General features: G+C 45.9%; 1 protein-coding gene across 1 annotated transcript; it reads right to left on the bottom strand.

Moving 5' to 3' along the window:
* Positions 1-813: 813 nt before the first annotated feature.
* Positions 814-2,529, bottom strand: Sft2d3 (SFT2 domain containing 3). Its single transcript, XM_042685190.1, has 2 exons — positions 1,053-2,529; positions 814-947 (listed from the first exon to the last, which is right to left on the bottom strand). Exon 1 carries the CDS (start codon positions 2,435-2,437, stop codon positions 1,787-1,789), a length of 651 nt encoding a protein of 216 aa, XP_042541124.1. The 5' UTR covers positions 2,438-2,529; the 3' UTR covers positions 814-947; positions 1,053-1,786.
* Between the last annotated feature and the right edge of the window lie 16,357 nt (positions 2,530-18,886).

The raw sequence follows: 18,886 nt of genomic DNA, 5'->3' as shown, positions 1-18,886 counted from the left end.
GAGCCATAGCACCACTTTCAGTTTTCTAGTGGTTTATTGGAGATAATAGTCTCACAGAGTTTCTTGCCTGGGCTGGCTTTGAACCGCGACCCTCAGCTCTCAGCCTCCTGAGTAGCTACTGGATTATAGGCATGAGCCACTGATGCCCGGCTCAATTAATGAATTCCTAAGATAGTGTTGAAGCAGAATTTTTAAAGATCTAGACTTCAATATAACATCAACATAAAAGTGTGTTGAACATTGTAAAATCAGCCATGCAAATTCTAAATTCATAACAGATTTTAACTGAGGGGGGCTAAAAAGTAGCCAGTGACACAGGCCTTCCCCATTAAAAAAAAATCATCTTGGAAATACAGCATTTACTTAGGTAGGAAGCTTTCTGCCAACATAGGAACAAAGTGTCCTTAGTCTTAAGAGTGGTAGCCCATCACTCTGTTCTACTGTCACATCTTGGGGAGGGGCTCATGGCGGAGCACCCCTTTGGGGCTCCAGTGTTCTTGTGGCCCTGCACGCTTTGTTAAGGTAACACTGGAATCTAGCACCAACAGCAGTGGCTTTCCAACTCTGCACACCTATACAGTGATCCCGGGCCTATCGCGAGAGTTAAATCCCAGAGACCCCGTGATAGGTGAAAAATCCTCGGGGTAGCAACGTTACAGTTATCTCTTACTATATCGCGGTTCCTTTATTGCTACCTCAGATTTTCACCTATCCCAGGGTCTCTGGAATGTAACTCCCGTGATAGGTGAGAGGTCACTATGTATTGTGTGATTCTTCAAGTCATTCTGCTAGTCAAGTGAAAGCTACATATGATTAAATTCTAAACATTTTATTTTGTAGTTTATGGTTACAAAATGTGTAATTTTTCTGGACTTGTCAGTATACTGGATCCATACTTTCTGGCAATAAATAAAGGTAGGCTTTGTAAAAGTAAGTGGTGAAGATCTCTACAAAATAACTTCCCTACCAAAACAAAACCAGGCTGAGCTGTGGTGAGAAAAAAAGAAATAACAGCGATTGCATAGGAAAAGCATTTCCCACCGCATTAGGACCTGCCTGCAAATAGCAAACTGCTTTCAAAAGCGAATGAGAACACAAGAGAAACTGATCTTCATCCAACATGGCATGTAGAATTATCTTTGGGATTCCACAGGTCCGTCACGCAGAGACCTATACCATGAGCTTTACCTGAATTGACTACCAGGTATCGGAGCGCAGAGAATTCCTCTTTCGGTCCATTGCATTCCTTGTCTACTTTTCCTCCAATATTAGAAGGCACCATGTTAACAAGTTAGTTTTTAAAAAGAGGTAAACCGTTGTTGCCTTTTAAAATTCGGCAGCTAAACTTAGTGTTGAATGTCGTAACTTCTATGTTCATTTACACTGAGCAAGGGAAAATAGCGGAGCATCGCCCAAACAAGATGTATGCCAACTACACACACCCCTGGATTTTTCAAGTGACGAAAAGTCGAGAAAAGCCACGGAAGCAGCTAATTCAAAGTGCCTTTTTTCTTCTTAACGGCGCAATCTAAAGCTCGCTGGCGCAGCAGCAGCTCCTTCGGGTGCGTTCACAGCATTTGGTCAACCCCGCGAGTGTCTCCTGCTCCAGGCCCGCAGGAAAAGCGGCAATCCTGGAGTTCCGGCTCAGCTCTGAGGTCACCGTCAAGGTCCAGGCCTTCGTCGCGGGGCGGGTGGCGGCCTGGGAACAGGCGCCGCAGTCCAGCTGGGCCAGCGAGTCCCGCGACGGCTCCGTGTCCCGCGTTCCAGGGCGGCGGGCTCTGCGAGCTCACACCGGCAGCGCGCCGCCCAGGCCGGCTCCGCGGCCCAGGCGGCCAAGCGCCAGGCGCAGGGCGGCAACCCCGCCCCAGGGCAGCAGCCCGGCCAGCGCGTATAGAAGCGCGGCTAGCTGCGCGCAGGCGCCGAGCGCCGTGAGCGGCGTACTGCGCAGGCCCAGCGCGGCGTACAGCGTGGCGCCCAGCGCGGCGGCGTACAGCAGCGCGGGCCGCGACAGCGTCTCTTCGCCGCGCAGCAAGCGCCCACATGCCGCGCCGCCCCTCAGCAGCGCGCCGCCCGCCAGCGCCAACACCGAGCCCAGCGACCACAGCAGCGCGAACTTGCGGGCGCGCAGCAGTAGCAGGGGAGCGTGGAGCGCCGCGAGGCCGAAGCAGAGCGCGGCCAGCACTAGGCAGCCGCCGCCAGCCGCCCAGCGCTGCCCGCGCGTCACGCTCGGCAGACACGCCGGCCCGGCCTCGGGCTCCGCGGGGCCCGGCGCCCACGGCCACCGCAGGCTCGCGCGGCCCAGCCACGCGCCCGCCGGCCCGCTCCCTCCCGCGGGCGCTTCTGCCGGCCCGGAGGCGAGCAGCGGCTCCGCATCCGCAGGCTTTCCCGCCTTCCCTTGTGCCAGGTAGTCCTGCAGCTGGCGGTGGAGGTCTGCCATGCTGTCCGGGGTGCCGGGGGCGAGCGCTGGCTACCACCGCTTCCGGCATTCCCCGGCCCACGACCGGCGGTTGGTCAGCCGCGGAGGAAGGGGCGGGGATTGTGACGTCCGCGGAAGCGCAGCTGTGGTCGCTTTGTGGAGCCGCGTTTTCAGGGCCGTCCCTGAGTTGTCTGCCGTCGGCACCTGTGTTTGGCTCCACCCTCGTGTTCGCAGTCGGTCACCACTGATGGCGTGCTCGTCACGAGAGCCTTCTTGATGGGAATATTCTGTTTACAACTCTGCGATGTCCCTGAAACTCCAGTGTAGTTAGGTAAGATAGCGGACTCTATAGGGGCGCTCCAGACCACTGATGGTAGTTAAAAGGGCATGCATCTCTGCAGCTATCTCAGAACCAAAAAACTAACTCTTATAAACGTCCAGACTTGCAGAAAGTAGGCGCTTTCCTTAGGAAATCCAACCTGTTTTTTTTTCTTTTGGCCTCCCTTTTTCTTGATATGGAAGAGATCAACCCACTGTCTCCTGCATGCTTAGCAAATGTTTTACCACTTGAGCTACATCCTGTGTGTGAGTGCGCATGCGTGCCAGTGCCAGTCCTGGGCTTGAACTGTTGGTGGCTGCCCCTGAGATTTTTTTGCTCAAGGCGAGCACTCTAGCACTTGAGCCACACTGCCACCTTCAGCTTTCTGGTTGTTAATTGGAGATAGAGAGTTTCATGGACTTTTCCTGCCTGGGCTGACTTTGAACCTTAAACCGCAGATCTCAGCCTCCTCAGTAGCTAGGATTACAGGTATGAGCCACTGGCATCTGGGCTTTTTTTTTTTTTTTTTAATATGGTTTCAAGTACTTTTACCTGGGCAGGCTTCAAACTTGTTTTTTATCTCCTAAGGCTGCGATAACAAGCATGTAAAACCATACCTGACAATTATGACCTCTAAAGAGTGAGACAATCCATCCAGGCACTGTTAAAGATGACAAAAAATTTTTATTTACACCAGAAAGGAGGCCTCGACTACCTTGTCCCAGGCTAGATATCCAGACTCAAGAGCAGCCTCAACCACCCAACCTCCAAGCCTCCAATAGGCAGCCCTGACCCTTATTAGTTGGTCTCCAAACCTCCAAAGCTGAAAACTTTTCCTTTTTTCTTCCTTCTTCCTTCTCTGCAGGCCTCGCCATAGGCCTTTCCTGCTCTGCTCCAGGAAGCGCCTCTCCATAGGCCTCTCTAAAAGAAGGCCCCAAATAGCTTCTAGGAAGCCCCAAATGACCTCTCAAGGAGGTTCCAAATGGCCTCTTGAGGCTTTCCCTGCCCTCTACAGGCCTGTCCTGCTCTCCTTCAGGATGCTTTCCCCTCCTGTCTTCCCCCCCTCCCATGAAGGGCACACCTCACCATGAGGGGCACACCCCACCCTGTGGCATGCCCCACGTGGTGGTGACATCAGCCTCTTGACGCTCCTCCCCCTCTGGTGGCCTGCCCTGTCTTTGGAGTGGTGAGGCTTGCCTCTTGATGCCCTGCCCTTCTAGTGTGCAAGGCCATGGGGACATGATTATTGGAGCCTTGATGGTTATTACACTGGCCCTAATCTTTTTTTTTGGGGGGGGGGGGTCTGTTGTGGGGCTTGAACTCTTCTTTGTGCTCAAGGCTAATGCTCTGCCACTTGAGCCACAGTACCATTTGTAATTTTTGAGTGGTTAATTGGAGATAAGAGTCTCAGGGGGACTTCTCTGCGCAGACTAGCGTTGAACCACAATCCTTGGATCTCAGCCAACTGAGTAGCTAGGATTACAGGTATGAGCCACCAGCACCCAGCTCTTGACTTCTTTGTGTCCAAGATGTGATGGTGCTCCTGTATCTTTGGTTTGGCTTCCGGTAGCCCAGGCACATGTGTGATGAGTCATCATCATTGTGGTCTTTACAGTGCTCTACTGTCTCACAACTGGAGGCAGGTGGCATGGGAATTTTGGCAAGCCAAACCAGGGGTTAGGACTGCAAAGTTAAACATTGTGCTAAATATTAAGAAACTACATGCATGATATGCATTCCTTGAAGTACACTTTTCCTCATCAGCTATACTATACAGTAGAGAAATAATTCTGATGCTGTTCCAGACAAGTATTGTTCCCTGAGAGTAAGAATACCTGATATAAACCGGCAACTGTAGCTCACACCTGTAATCCTAACTGCTAGAAGAATGGGGTTTGAGGATTGTGGTTCCCAGCCACTCCAGGCAGGCAAAGTCCATGAGACTCTTACCTTGAGTTAACCAACAAAAAGCTGGAAGTAGAGCTGGGGCTCAAGTGGTAGAGTGCCAGCTTTGAGCAAAAGAAGCTCAAGGTCAGTATGCAGGCCCTGAGTTCAAGTCTCAACAACAAAAAAGAATGCCTGGAACAGCAATTCTTTTGATGAGAAGAATGCTTCTAAAAGTGATAAGAAATAGACTCTCCTACCACAAGATCACTCTAGATCCATGATGCTTGGGTGATAGTGTTAAAACTGCAATGGCAAAGTGACTGAAAGTCATCAGGTAAGTTGAAAAAGGGAGACTATTGATTTGAAGCAAATCCAGGCAGAAAAGTGTGAGACTTCTGGACATGTTGGGCATGTTGTACTCACAGGCATGACTCGGTGGTAGAGGGCTTGTCTGCCAGGTATGAGGCCCTGAGTTCAAACCCCAGTGCTAACCATAAAATCAAGCAAACAAAAACACCATCAGATGCCTTACCTGTCTTTTTGTATCAAAGTGTATTGCTTCAAAGTTCCTGTTTGGCTTTTGTTGAAGAAAAGAGGAACTGCTTTGGGATAAGGAAGGATTTTTGAAATGGAAGGTTTTGTCTTAAACTGGTGTTTTTTCAAGATGGAATTAACCTCCCCCACTCCCCCCCCCCCCCCCCCCACTGTTCAAGAAATAGCAGATGGTGTGGGTATATTTTGAGATTACTTGTGAACTGTTCATCTTATTTCAAAATCATCTTATGTAAATACATTTTGCCCTATTCAAACTAGCCAAACTTGGGCAGATTATGAACCTGAGCTCAGCCAGCTGGAGCAGAGGGGCAGGGCCTGCTTTAGTGATAAATACCGGAGCAGACTGCTTGCTCTTTGTGCTTGCTTGTCAGGTTTTTGGCTGATGGCGCACCCTTCTGCACAGAAGTAAACTGCCTTGCCAAGACAATTCTTTATTCTCGTGCCTATCATTGAGACTAAAGTGGTTCTTGGAGAGCATATTTGGTTATAACATTTAGCTAGTGTCAACAACATGAAAGGACCACTGACTCTAATGCTCAACACTGCAAACACTTGGAGTATGTTTCCCTCTTCTTGTTCCCCACCTTGTTAGCTTAATAAAGTCTTTGCCAGCCTGTGAGTTGCCTTTAAATTCGTTTCTCTGATATATTCAAGAACACACAATGGATTTGTTTTCTTCTTGTGAGAATGACATTTCCAACCACACCCTCCAAGGCTTACTCCTGCCTGTCTTTTTGTACTACATTCCAACACAGGGTATTCATCTTGCACAAGACGTGACACTTGATTTACAAATGTGCCAGCTGCTGCTGTGTGCAGGGTCTTCTCACCCCTTCCCGGGACCTGACAAGCTTGCTACAGGATATAACAAGTGTATGTGAAATGAGTGGACAGAGATGTCCATTTGAGTGCAGTAAATGTCCTATAAGGCTTTGTAGTTGTTTCCTGAAGCCACTGGCTGGAAACTGCCTAATTTGCTAAACTTTATAAGTCTAGGAAATTTAAGAATGTGTAGATCTTGGAGGTCTTTTGTGTCATATAAAGTATATTTGCTAGCAAAGACCATTCCTTCCCTGCTTCCCTGTATTGAGGGGTGGGGCACAGTTCTGACCTCCATAGGTTTCCACCCAATGCTTGGTTGCCAGACAGTGAAAAGCACTGATAGGAAAATGAGGTTGTTGCTCAGTCTCTGCTTTGAGCTGCCTTCCCAGCTCCCTTTACCATCAAGGCTTTCCCTTGGCAGCCTTAGAATGGACTGGTAACACTTCTTTGTTCTCTAGCATACGTAACTGTAGTAATAGACTTGTGCTGTGTGATTTTTCAGCCTTTCTGTTGCTTGGGTAAACAGTTCATTTCAGTAAATCCCTTTTAATTTTTTTCCCTAACAGATAACATACTTTTCAAAACACATTCCCAATGTCTTGGCTCAGTAGTGATTGCCCTAATCATTTAACATGAGCTAAAACATTAGGATGAATTCTGTCAAAACAAGGCAGAAAATATCCATTGCTGACAAGGATGTGTTGAGATTGAAACCCTGTGCATTGTAAGTGGGAATGTAAAATAGCACAGCCACTTCAGAAAATGGCACGAAAGTTACTTAATGTTTTTTAAAAATAGAATAACCACCATCTGTGGTTGCTCATGACTAATCCCAGCCATTCAGGAGGTAGAAATTGGAACAATCACAGTGTAAGGCCAGACTGAGCAAAATGTTAGTGAAACCCCATCTATTAACCATTTTCTGGTGTGGGGCACTCACCTGTTATCAACAGCTATATGAAAGTGTAAATTGGACCCATTGCAACAATGAGATGTACAAGTCATTATGTCGAAAACGAACTTTACAACTTTGGTAAGGGGGAAGGGGGGGGAGGATGGGAAGGGGAAACAAAGGAGGAGGCTACAATGCTTGATAAGAAATGTACTCATTATCTTGCCCATGTAGTTGTAACCCCTCTGTATTTTCACAATTAAAAAAAAGTCTAAACAACAGGATTGTGATACATGCTAGCTCAAGCAAAAGATGTGACATGAAAAATAATGAAAGCAAAAGGGCTGGGGGTATTGCTCAAGTGGTAGAGTATGTAATCCAAGGTCCTGAGTTCAAACCCCAGTATTGTCCCCCATCCATAAGATAAAATTATCATATGATCTAACAATTCACTCTGGTCATCTGCCTAAAAGAAGTACCCCAAAGGTACTTATACAACCATGTTCTTAGCAGCATTATTTCCAATAGTCCAAAGGTGTAGGCAACTAGATGAATAAAATTTATATCCATACAATGGATTATTATTTGGCCTTAAAAAAGAAGGAAATCCTGACACATCCTACCACATGGAGGAACCTTGAGAACATTGTGCTCAGCGAAATAAGATAGTTCCAAATGAAGATATGCTGTATAATTGCTCTTACATGAAGTTCCTGACAACCATAAGTAGACAGGAAGTACGTGGATAGTGGCATTGCCAAATCATTTGTGCAACTGTAAGGTAGAGGAAGATCAGGACTCTGCTGATATTATAGATTAATAAAACAAATAAAGGAAAGTGAACCCAAGAAGTATAGGAAGTAAAAAAGAAAAGGAAAAACTTCAGAACCTACACAAAAAATGGAAAAGTGCGAAGACCTTTCCCCCACCCCTCGCTGGTGGTGCAGCTCAGTGCCAAGGCCAGCCTAGCCCGTGGCCGCCAGGGACCCCAGAGCCACAATGGTCTGTAGAACATCAATGCAGAAGACTCCTAAGAGACTTGTGCTGGACCCCAACAGGGTAAACAGAGACGGAAACCTCAGAGCTCAGAAACAGCATGAGGGCCCTTCTCCCACCTCTTGCTGGTGGTGTGGCTCTGCATCAAGCCACCAAAGCAGCCCGGCCTGCTGCCACCAGGGACCCCAGAGCCACAGCAGTCCATAGAATGCCAGTAGAAAACGTCCATGGTGCTGTACCTGGACTGTGTAAATAGAGACACAGACCCTGAAATCCAGACCAGGAGCCCCCGCCACTATCCGGCCCACCCCGCAATCATCTTAATGGAATGCGGTGGCAACCAGCAACTTGTCACAGCTCCGCCGGATGGCTCCTAACCAGTTCCAGGATAAGTGAGTATCCCACAGGGAATGCCTCCCCCACTTTCCCCAGGAGACCAGTGCTGTTGGTAAAGCCCATAGCTTGACTTGGACCCCTCCCCTTACCACCTGGGCTACTGGTCTCACTGAAGCTGGGAACTGTGTAAGCGCCCCAGCAACCAGTGGAGCACACCCAGCCCACCAGGCTTGACCAAGAGCACCCCTGGGAGGGAGCTTGAATGCAGCTGGTCTCTGGCTGAAGTGGGGAACTGCACCTGTGGGACCCACTAGTCAGCAGCAGAAGAAGTCTGACCTGTGTGTCCTGGATGAGAGACTTAGCAACCCAGATCCTGCCATAGCCTGACCTGTGTGTCCTGGTAGAAGGATCGAGCAGCTCAGGCCCCCATTACCTGGATAAAGTGGGGAACTGTGAACAGTGCTCCAGCAACTGGTGGAATACATCAAGCCCACCTGCTTTTGCCAAGAGCACCCCTGGGAGGGAGCACGAACAGGCTAGGCTGCTGTTCCTTGGCTGAAGTCAGGGACTGCCTGTGGACTCCAGCAAGAGGCTGAATGAGCCCCACTTGTATCCCAGGCAGGAGCCTGAGCTGTCTAAACCACCTGTCCCTGAGTGAAGTTAGGAACTGAGTGCAGGCCTCAGCAGAGGATGGAGTGTGTCTGCCCATTACAATCTAACAAGAGTGAGCCCTACATGCGTCAGGCTAGCAGCTGTAATTTGGCCCCCTCCTCCAGCAAAACCAAGACCAGGCAAGGCCTCAGCCAACCCAGGGCTGAGAGCAGGCTTCAACAATTGAGCCAGGAACTAACCCAGAACCAAGCAAAGATGGCCACCTATTAACCAAAACAGAGTTCAGGATTTGTCTCCAACAATCCCCGAATCTTCATATGAAAATCACAGCAAAAAAAGATTCATCAACAGTCAAGACAGCAAACCATCCCCAAAGGCCAGCAGCCACCGAGGGAACTCCAGTGAAAGCAAAAATAAATGGAAGACAAACACTACATCCAAGAGACAATAGAGGCAAGGACTCAAGAATTAAAGTGAGAAATGGCTGGGTGCTGGTGGCTTATGCCTATATTCCTAACTACTCAGGAGGCTGAGATCTCAGGATCGTGGTTCAAAGACAGCCCGGGCAGGAAAGTCTGTGAGACTCTTAGCTCCAAGAAATCACTCAGAAAACCAGAAATGACTCTGTGGCTCAAGTGGTAGAGCAGTAGCCATGAGCTGAAGAGCTGAGGGACAATGCACAGGCCCAGAGTTCAAACCCCATGACTGACAAAAAAAAAAAGAGAAATGGATCAGAAATTTAAAGAACAAAGAAATGGCAGGGTGCTGGTGGCTCACGCCTGTAATCCTAGCTACTCAGGAGGCTGAGATCTGAGGATCGCAGTTCAAAGCCAGCCCAGGCAGGAAAGACCGTGAGACTCCTATCTCCAATAAACCACCAGAAAACCGGAAGTGGCGCTGTAGCTCCAGTGGTAGAGTGCTCGCCTTGAGCTGAAGAGCTGAGGGACAGCGCCCAGGCCCAGAGTTCAAGTCCCATGACCGACAAAAAAAAAAAAAAAAAAGAACAAAGAAATGAGTTATCAAAAGAGATCCAGGTTTTAAAACAGAGATGCATTCAAAAATAGATGCAGTATACACTTCGCTAAAAGATGAGATTGATACTCTGAGAACTGACATAGAAATCATAAATGGTTCAATTTCCTCCATGCAAACTGCAATGGAAGCCATAGTTAATAGAGTGAATGAAATGGACAATAGAATATCAGGTACTGAAGGCAAAATTCAGCAACTGGAAAAAAAAAGTCACAGACATGGAAAAAAAAACACTCAAAATATGCCAAAGGGAAGTCCAAGAACAAGCAGACAGTACCAAGAAATTTAACTTCCATATAATTGGGGTCAATGAAGATGAGGAACACCAGAATAAAAGAATACAACACTTATTCAATAAGATTATCACTGAAAATTTCCCCAATCTTTAAAGAGAAAATATTACCTATATAACAGAAACATACAGAACACCTAACAAGCAGGATCCCAGGAGGAACATTTCTAGTCACATTATAGTAAAAACGCTAGATTTGAACAATAAAGAAATGATCTTGAACATGGCAAAAGCAAAGAAGGAGCTATGCTACAATGGGAAAAAATAATCAGAATCACTGCAGATCTCTCCTCACAGACACTGAATGCAAGGAAAGCCTGGGAAAGTATCTGAGCCCCTAGAACCAATAACTGCCAACCCAGACTGGTACATCCAGCGAAGATAGCATTCTCACTTGATGGAGAAATAAAAAATTTTAATAGTAAAGAAAAACTAAATAAATTTATAAACCATAAGCCAGCACTACAAAGAATATTAAGTGGGGGATTACAATCTGAAGAAAAGATCAGGGATCCACTTCAGACAGATATCACTAGAAACAAACTTAGTAAGCATAGGAGGAAACAAAAAAAAAAAAAAAGCAGGAAAATGACAGGAAATACAATACACCTCTATAATCATAAATATTAATGGACTCAACCAATAAAAAGAAAAAGAACTGCAGATTAGATCAGAAAACAAGATCTATCCATTTGTTGTCTTCAAGAGACCCATTTCACAGCCAAAGCTAAAACAAGCTCCAAGTGAAGGGATGGAGGAAGATCTACTATGCAATTGCTCCCAGCAAGAAGGCAGGAGTTTCTTGCCATCATGACATCTGGCAAAATAAACTTTTGATTAAAATCAATACAGAAAGACAAAGAAGGACACTACATATTAATACAGGGAACAGTCCAAGAAGAGGATATCACCATTATCAATTTATACTCTCCAAGCATTTGTGTGCCCAAATACATTAAACAAATACTCTCAGACTTAACAAGAAAAAAATAAATCCAAATACAGTAATACTAGAGGACTTTAATACTACAGTCTCACCAAAGTACAGGTCTACTAACCAGAGGATTGGCAAAGAAGCCTCCAAACTAAATGATGCCGTATCTGAAGTGGACTTAATTGACATCTACAGAATTTTCTACCCAACAACAACCCAGTACACATTCTCAACAGCTCATGGAACTTTCTCCAAAATAAATCATATCATAATTCACACAAAGAATTTAAACAAATACAAGAGGATTAGCATAATCCCTTGTATTCTATCTGATCATAATGGAATCATGTTAGTTCTCAATAACAAAGTATACTGTAGAAATTATTCAAATACATGGAGATTGAACAACACACTTCTGAGCAACACCTGGATCACTGAAGAAATAAAAAAGTTCCTACAATTCAATGAAAATGAATATACATCATAAACCTGTGGGACATAGACAAAACAGTCCTGAGGGGCAAATTTATTGCTCTCAGTGCACACATTAAGAAAAGAGACAGACCAAGTAAATAATCCCATGATGTGACTAAAACTGCTAGAAAAGCAAGAAAAAAATTGAACCCAAAGTTACTAGACAGAACGAGATAACCAAAATAAGAGCTGAAATTAATAAGATAGAGATTAAGAAAACTATAAATAAAATTAATAAAGCAAAAAGCTGTTTTTTTGAAAAAAATAAAATTGATGGACCTCTGGCAAGATTAACTTTAAAAAGAAGAGATCCAAATCAACAAGATCAGGGATGCCACAGGAAAAATTACAACAAACATCTAAGACATCCAAACAATTATAAAGAACTATTTCCAGAATCTATACTCACTAAGGAAAAAAAACTTAGAAGAAATGGATGGATTTTTAGAGAAATACAGATTGCCTAAATTGAACCAAGAAATCAATTAAATAAGCTAATAACTTACAATAAGATAGAGGAAGCAATCAGAAGTCTTTAACAAAGGGGCGGGAAGGTGGCTCAGTGGTAGAGCTCTTGCCTTGCATGCATGAGGCCCTGGGTTTGATTCCTCAGCACCACATAAGCAAAAAGAAAAAAGCTGGAAGTGGCGCTGTGGCTCAAGTGGTAGAGCGCTAGCCTTGACTTGAAGAGCTGAGGGACAGTGCCCAGGCCCAGAGTTCAGGCCCCACGACCGGACCCCCAAAAAACAAACAAAAAAAACCCAAGAAGTCTAACAAGGAAAAGCCCAGGACCAGATGGATCACTATGAAATTCTCTAAGACCTTTAAAGAATTACTAACATCCATACTCCTCAAAAGCTCTTCCAAGAAATAGAAAAAGAGGGAGCATTCCCAAACTCATTCTATGAAGCCAATATCACACTCATTCCCAAACCAGGCAAAGATCCAACAAAAAATGAGAACTGCAGACCAATCTCTTTGATGAACACAGATGCGCAACTCCTCAATAAAATTTTAGCCAACAGAATCCAGAAACAAACAAAAAAATCATGATCAAGTAGGCTTCATCCCAGATATGCAGGGCTGGTTTAGCATACATAAATCAATAAATGTAATCCATCACATCAGCAGCTCCAAGGTCAAGAACCACATGATACAGAAAAGGCTTTTTGATAAAATACAACATTAACATTTTAGCATTCACGTTAAAAGCTCTGGAGAAAATAGGAATAGAAGGAACATTCCTTTTTTTTTTGTCGGTCATGGGGCTTGAACTCTGGGCCTGGGCGCTGTCCCTCAGCTCTTCAGCTCAAGGCGAGCACTCTACCACTTGAGCCACAGCGCCACTTCCGGTTTTCTGGTGGTTTATTGGAGATAGGAGTCTCACGGTCTCTCCTGCCTGGGCTGGCTTTGAACCGAGATCCTCAGATCTCAGCCTCCTGAGTAGCTAGGATTACAGGCGTGAGCCACCAGCGCCCGGCTTAGAAGGAACATTCCTTAAAATTATAAAAGCCATATATGACAGACCCATAGCCAATATTATACTAAACAGGGAAAAACCACAACCAGTTCTAAAAACAGGAACAAGGCAAGGATGCCCACTCTCTCTGCTCCTCTTCAATATAGTTCTGGAATCCTTAGCCAGAGCAATAAGGCAAGAAAAGGACATTAAAGCGATCCTCATGGGAAAGGAAGAAATTAAAACTATCCCTATTTACAGATGACATGATATTTTACCTTAACAATTTCAAAAACTCCACCCCCAAACTCTTAGAGCTTATAAACCACTGTGGCAAAGTAGCAGGATACAAAGTTAACCCACAAAAATCAGTTGTCTACGGGCTAGGAAGGTGGCTCAGTTGGAGAGCGCTTGCCTTGCATGCCTGAGGCCCTGGGTTCCATTCCTCAGCACCACATAAACAAAAAGAAAAAAGCCAGAAGTGGCGCTGTGGCTCAAGTGGTACAGCGCTAGGCTTGAGGTGAAGAGCTGAGGGACAGTGCCCAGGCCCAGAGTTCAGGCTCCATGACCAGACCGCCCCCCTCAAAAAAAAAAAATCAGTTGCCTTTCTGTACACCAACAATGTGCAAGCAGAAAGAGAAATCAAGGAAACAATCCCATTCACAATAACCTCAAAAAATATTTAGGAATTAATCTAACCAAAGATGTAAAGGAATTATTTAGTGAAAACTATAAAATCCTAAAGAAAGAAATCATAGAGGACACTAGGAAATGGAAAGACCTTCCATGTTCTTGGATAGGCAGAATTAATATAGTGAAGATGACCATATTGTCAAACTTGATATACAAATTCAATGCAATTCCTATCAAAATCCCAATGATGTTTTTTCCTGAAATAGAGAAAACAATCCAAAAATTCATATGGGACAACAACAGACCTGGAATGACCAAAGCAATTCTAGGCAAAAGAAACAACGCAAGAAGAATCACAATACCAGATTTCAAGCTGTACTATAGAGCCATGATAACAAAGACAGCTTGATATTGGCACAAAAATAGACCCGAAGACCAGTGGAATAGAAGATCCAGAAATAAAACCTACATACTTACAGTCAGCTGATATTTGAAAAAGGAGCCAAAGACATAAAGTGGAAGAAGCAAAGCCTCTTCAACTATTGGTGCTGGGTATACTGGGCGGTCACATATCGAAAACTAAAAGTGGACTCCAGCATGCACTAACGTCAACTCAAAATGGATTAAAGACCTTAACATCAAACCTGAAACTCTGAAACTACTGCACAACAGGAGTAGGAGAGACACTTGAACTTATAGGCACAGGCAGGAACTTCCTGAACAGAGTCCCAGGGTCACAATAAAATGGAGACTCAACAAATGGGACTACCTTAAAAAGTTTTTTCATAGCTAATGACATAGCTTCCAAACTAGAAATACACCTAATTGGGAAAAAATATTTACCCGTAACATATCAGACAAGGGCCTAATATCCATTATATACAGGGAACTCAAGAAATTAATCTCTTCCAAATCTAACAAACCAATCATTAAATGGGCATGGGAGCTAAAGAGAGACTTCTCAGAAGAAGAGATAAAAATGGTAAAGAAATACATGAGGAAATGTTTATCAATGCTGGCTGTAAAGGAAATGCAAATAAAAACAACCCTGAGATACCACCTTACCTCAGTCAGAATGATCCACATCCTAATTTCAGCCAACAACAAATGCTGGAGGGGATGCGGAGAAAGAAGAATCCTATTACATTACTTGTGGGAATGTACAACAACTTTGGAAAGCAGTCTGGAGGTACCTCAGAAAGCTAAATATAGACTTCCCCTATGACCCAACCATACCACTCCTAGACATCTACCCTGAGCAACAGGAGCCAGGATATAAGGACACATGCACCTCCATGTTCACTGCAACACTGTTCACAATAGCCAAGATATGGAAACAACCCAGATGCCCCACTACAGATGAAAGGATCCAAAAATTGTGGTATCTATACACAATGGAATATTATGCAGCCATTAGAAAGGACAAAATAATGGCATTTGCAGGGAAATAGATGGAACTAGAACAAATCATTTTGAGTGAGGTAAGCCACGAGTGGAGAGACAAAGTAAACAGGACTCAAGAAACAAAGGACCTCCACTCAATTTGTTGTACCATATCAAAATGACTCCATGCTCTTGACTACATGTATGGTATACATGCGCACGTCAGAGGAGGAGGGCACAGAATCAGAGGAAAACAGGAAAATATTCAACAGAGAGGCCCATCAGCTGCTGCACTGGACACTGATGAAAACAAACTAAGCTACTCGGGCAGTGATGGGAGGGAGGGAATGAGAGGGAAAGAGGCAACAGCTTACACTAAGCAAAAGGAAAGAAATGTACATCTCACCCAATGTGGAAGACATAATTGTGTTGTCAAAACTCATAGAATTCACAAACATTGTAGACCATGATAATGACAATTTGCCTCGTGAAGGTTAAAATGTTTGCGAACTTAACTGAGTATCACTGTCCCACAACACTGAAATCTGTGAAATTTATGTAATCACTTAATCTCAATAAAAATTATTTTTAAAAAAACAGATAAGGAGATCTCAAGTTACCCAAGATCAGCCAAAAAGCGGGTGGCAGAGCTAGGCCAGAGGTTCTTGGCTTCTGCTTTCTGCCTTTTGAGCTTCTTCCCTCTCTGAAGAGACCTTGCCTGGGAAAAGCACGTTTGAAAGCTTGCTCTTCAGGAGTCTGCTCTAGTGTGGTTGCTAGATCTCGTTTGATCTCAGACACTAAGGAAGAAGCGGGCACGGGTGGCCGAGATCTGCATACCATGGTTCAAAGCCAGCCCTGGCAGGAAAGTCTCAGAGACTGTCATCTCCAATTAACCACCAAAAAAGCTGGGGGCGGAGTTGAGTTAAAGCCCCGGAGCCAGCACTGAGCGCGTGCGCAGAAGGTCAGCCCGGTGTGGTACTGGATGGGAGAAGCTCACTCGCAACCTTCCCCCAGCCCACCTTCGCCTCCTAGGAGCCAGCACGCGCTTCCAGGACAGCGCGCGCTGTGAAACCGGCATCCTGAAAACGACAGGAGAACCCTACTCTTCCGTTCTCGATTCCCCCAGGGCCAGGGTCTCCCTCCTCCCCGTCTCGCTAAGGCTGCCACAGCTCCACCTCCCCCGGTCAGCCTATGCCTGACCTGCCCCGCAGCCTTCCCCGTCCCCTCGGCCAGGCGCGTTCTGACGGCGGGCCTCCCCCGCTGCCCGCCCGCCGGCTCTGCACGCTGCTGGGCCGGGCCTGCGCTGCCCGCGCGCTGCTGCTGCACGCGGGGGCGCCAGAGAGCGGCGTCCGGAGAGAGGCCGTTCGGCCCGCCCGTGCCCCGGAGGGGAGGCGCCGGGGCTGCTCCGCCTGGCCCCGGGAGGGGCGGCCGGACTCGCGGGGATGCAGGAGGGGAGCAGCTCCCCCAGCCCGCGGGGCGCCACTTCCTAGCCTGGAGAACCCAGGCGTCCTTGTTTTGTAATACTATTTTCCCCCAGAAAACGGCTTAACTATGTGTATCTAACACACTTGCTGTTTTAAACTTAATGCCTTAAAATGAAAGAAAAGCAATGATTTTTCTTATGTTTGAGATGTGCTTTTGAAGGAGTGTGTGTGTGTGTGTGTGTCTGTGTGCGCGCGCACACATGTGCGTGTGCAACTGTAATCCCAGCACTCTGGAGGTTGAGATAGGAGGATCAGGAGTTTGGCACCGGCCTATCCCACACAGTTTGGGTCTAAAAAAAATAAAGACAAAGATGGACTGTGACCACGGTTGATGAGTGACATCCACCATGGGTTTGATTTAACCAAATAGAATCACTTTTCTGAGGAATTTGTTTCTGTAATAGTTTTTTTGTAGTCTGTCTGCTTGAACGCAATTTCCAAAATGTTAGGTAGCTCAAGCCCTGGGACTTCCGCTGCATGAAGGTAGTTATAGGTATTCATTAGATGCCCAGACCAAGGCCAAGTGGGAGAACACTGGAATATTGGGTACTGAAAGCATACATTTTAGTCCATCTGTTTACTGTTTTAAGATGACATCTTACCCTTTTTCCCAGACTGCTGTTGAACATGAGTGTGTGTGTGTGTGTGTATACCAGTCCTGGCACTTGAACTCAACACATACTTTAACTTGGCTTACTTGCTCACAGCTGATACTCTACCACTTGAGCGATCCCTCCAACCCTGGAACTAAAATTCTCTCTCTCTCTCTCCGCTTCCTTCCTTCCTTCCTTCCTTCCTTCCTTCCTTCCTTCCTTCCTTCCTTCCTTCCTTCCTTCCTTCCTTCCTTCCTTCCTTCCATTTTGCAAGTCCTTGGGCTTGAATTCTGGGTGGGCCTAGGCACTGTACCTGAGCTTTTCTTCTCAAGGCTAATGCTCTAACACTTGACCCACAGCTCAATTTCTGCCTTTTGTGGTTATTTGGAGATAAGAGTCTCATGGACTTGTTTGGCTTTGAACTATGATCGTCAGATTTCAGCCTCTTGAGTAGCTAGGATTACAAACATGAGCCACTGGTGCTCAGCTTGGAACTAATTTTTTTTTTTTTTTTGGCAGTCCTGGTGCTTGAACTCAGGGCCCAGGCACTCTCCCTGAGCTTCTTTTGCTCAAGGATAGCACTCTACCACTTGAGCCACAGCACCCCTTCTGGCTTTTTCTGTTTATGTGGTACTGAGGAATCGAACCCATAGCTTCATGCATGCTAGGCATGCATTTTGGCCACAGCGCCACTTCTGGTTTTCTAGTGGTTTATTGGAGATAAGAATCTCATGGACTTACCTGCCCAGGCTGGCTTTGAACCATGGTCCTCAGATCTCAGCCTCCTGAGTAGCTAGGATGACAGGTGTGAGCCACTGGTGCCTGGCTAAGTCTTTCTATCAATATCTGGTCATAGCCATCAACAGGAACATTTTCAGTTTTTCTCCCTCTTAACTGACTTGAACCCAAATCAAAGCCTGGCTGCCTAGATCTCTGCTGGGACTTTTGGTACTTAACCTTCTCTCCCAGGGTTTGGAGAAGCTCTGGATACAGAAGACTGGAGATTAACTCTGAACCCCACCATTGCAGATGCCTGAAAGACTGCAGGTTTCTTTGAACAGTGGTCAGAAAGGTTGGTTGCATGTGCACTTCTTTTTGAAAGGCAAGTGAGGCTGTGACAGGCTGATAATTGTTGGCTTACACTTGTAATGGTAGCTACTCAGGAGGCTGAGATCTGAGGTTCAAAGGTGGCCCAGGCAGAAAAGTCTGTGAGACTCTGATCTCCAATTAACCAGCAAAAAGCTGGAGATAGAGCTCAAGTAGCAGAGCACCAAGTGAGAGCTGAGGCTGAGGCCCTGAGTTTAAGCCCCATTACCAACACACACACACACACACACACACACACACACACACTTACATGCATGCACACACGCATGTACATACGTGCACACAGACATTTGAAAAGAGCTACTAGTTCCAAATGTTAGAAATACCTCAGGACATTGATATGTTGTATAAAAATGAGGATACCAACTTGAACTCAGCAAAGCAATGTTTACTTCTGTGCAGGTCATACCAAAAGGGTAAAAGCCAATCACACACACACACACACACACACACACACACACACACACACACACACACGTGCCCTCCACTACTGCCTTTTATCCTGATGCAGCTAGCCTTGCTCCTTTACCTGGATTGGTCAGGGTCAGGTTTCACAGTCTCTCATGACTGGCTAACATCCAGCATTTGAACCAAGGTCCAGGAGCTTTGTTGTTGAGCTCTTAACAAAGAAACAAAGGGCTTGAGGGGAAAAGTTGAGAA

The sequence above is a fragment of the Dipodomys spectabilis genome, unplaced genomic scaffold, assembly GCF_019054845.1.
Source record: "Dipodomys spectabilis isolate Male_0828 unplaced genomic scaffold, ASM1905484v1 ptg000094l, whole genome shotgun sequence".
Taxonomy (NCBI): domain Eukaryota; kingdom Metazoa; phylum Chordata; class Mammalia; order Rodentia; family Heteromyidae; genus Dipodomys; species Dipodomys spectabilis.
The sequence above is the reverse complement of the archived record's forward strand: the minus strand, read 5'-3'. Positions and strand labels throughout refer to the sequence as shown.

Excerpts from the sequence above, each read along its gene's own strand:
- Sft2d3 (XM_042685190.1), bottom strand. The coding sequence starts at position 2,437 with ATGGCAGACCTCCACCGCCAGCTGCAGGACTACCTGGCACAAGGGAAG.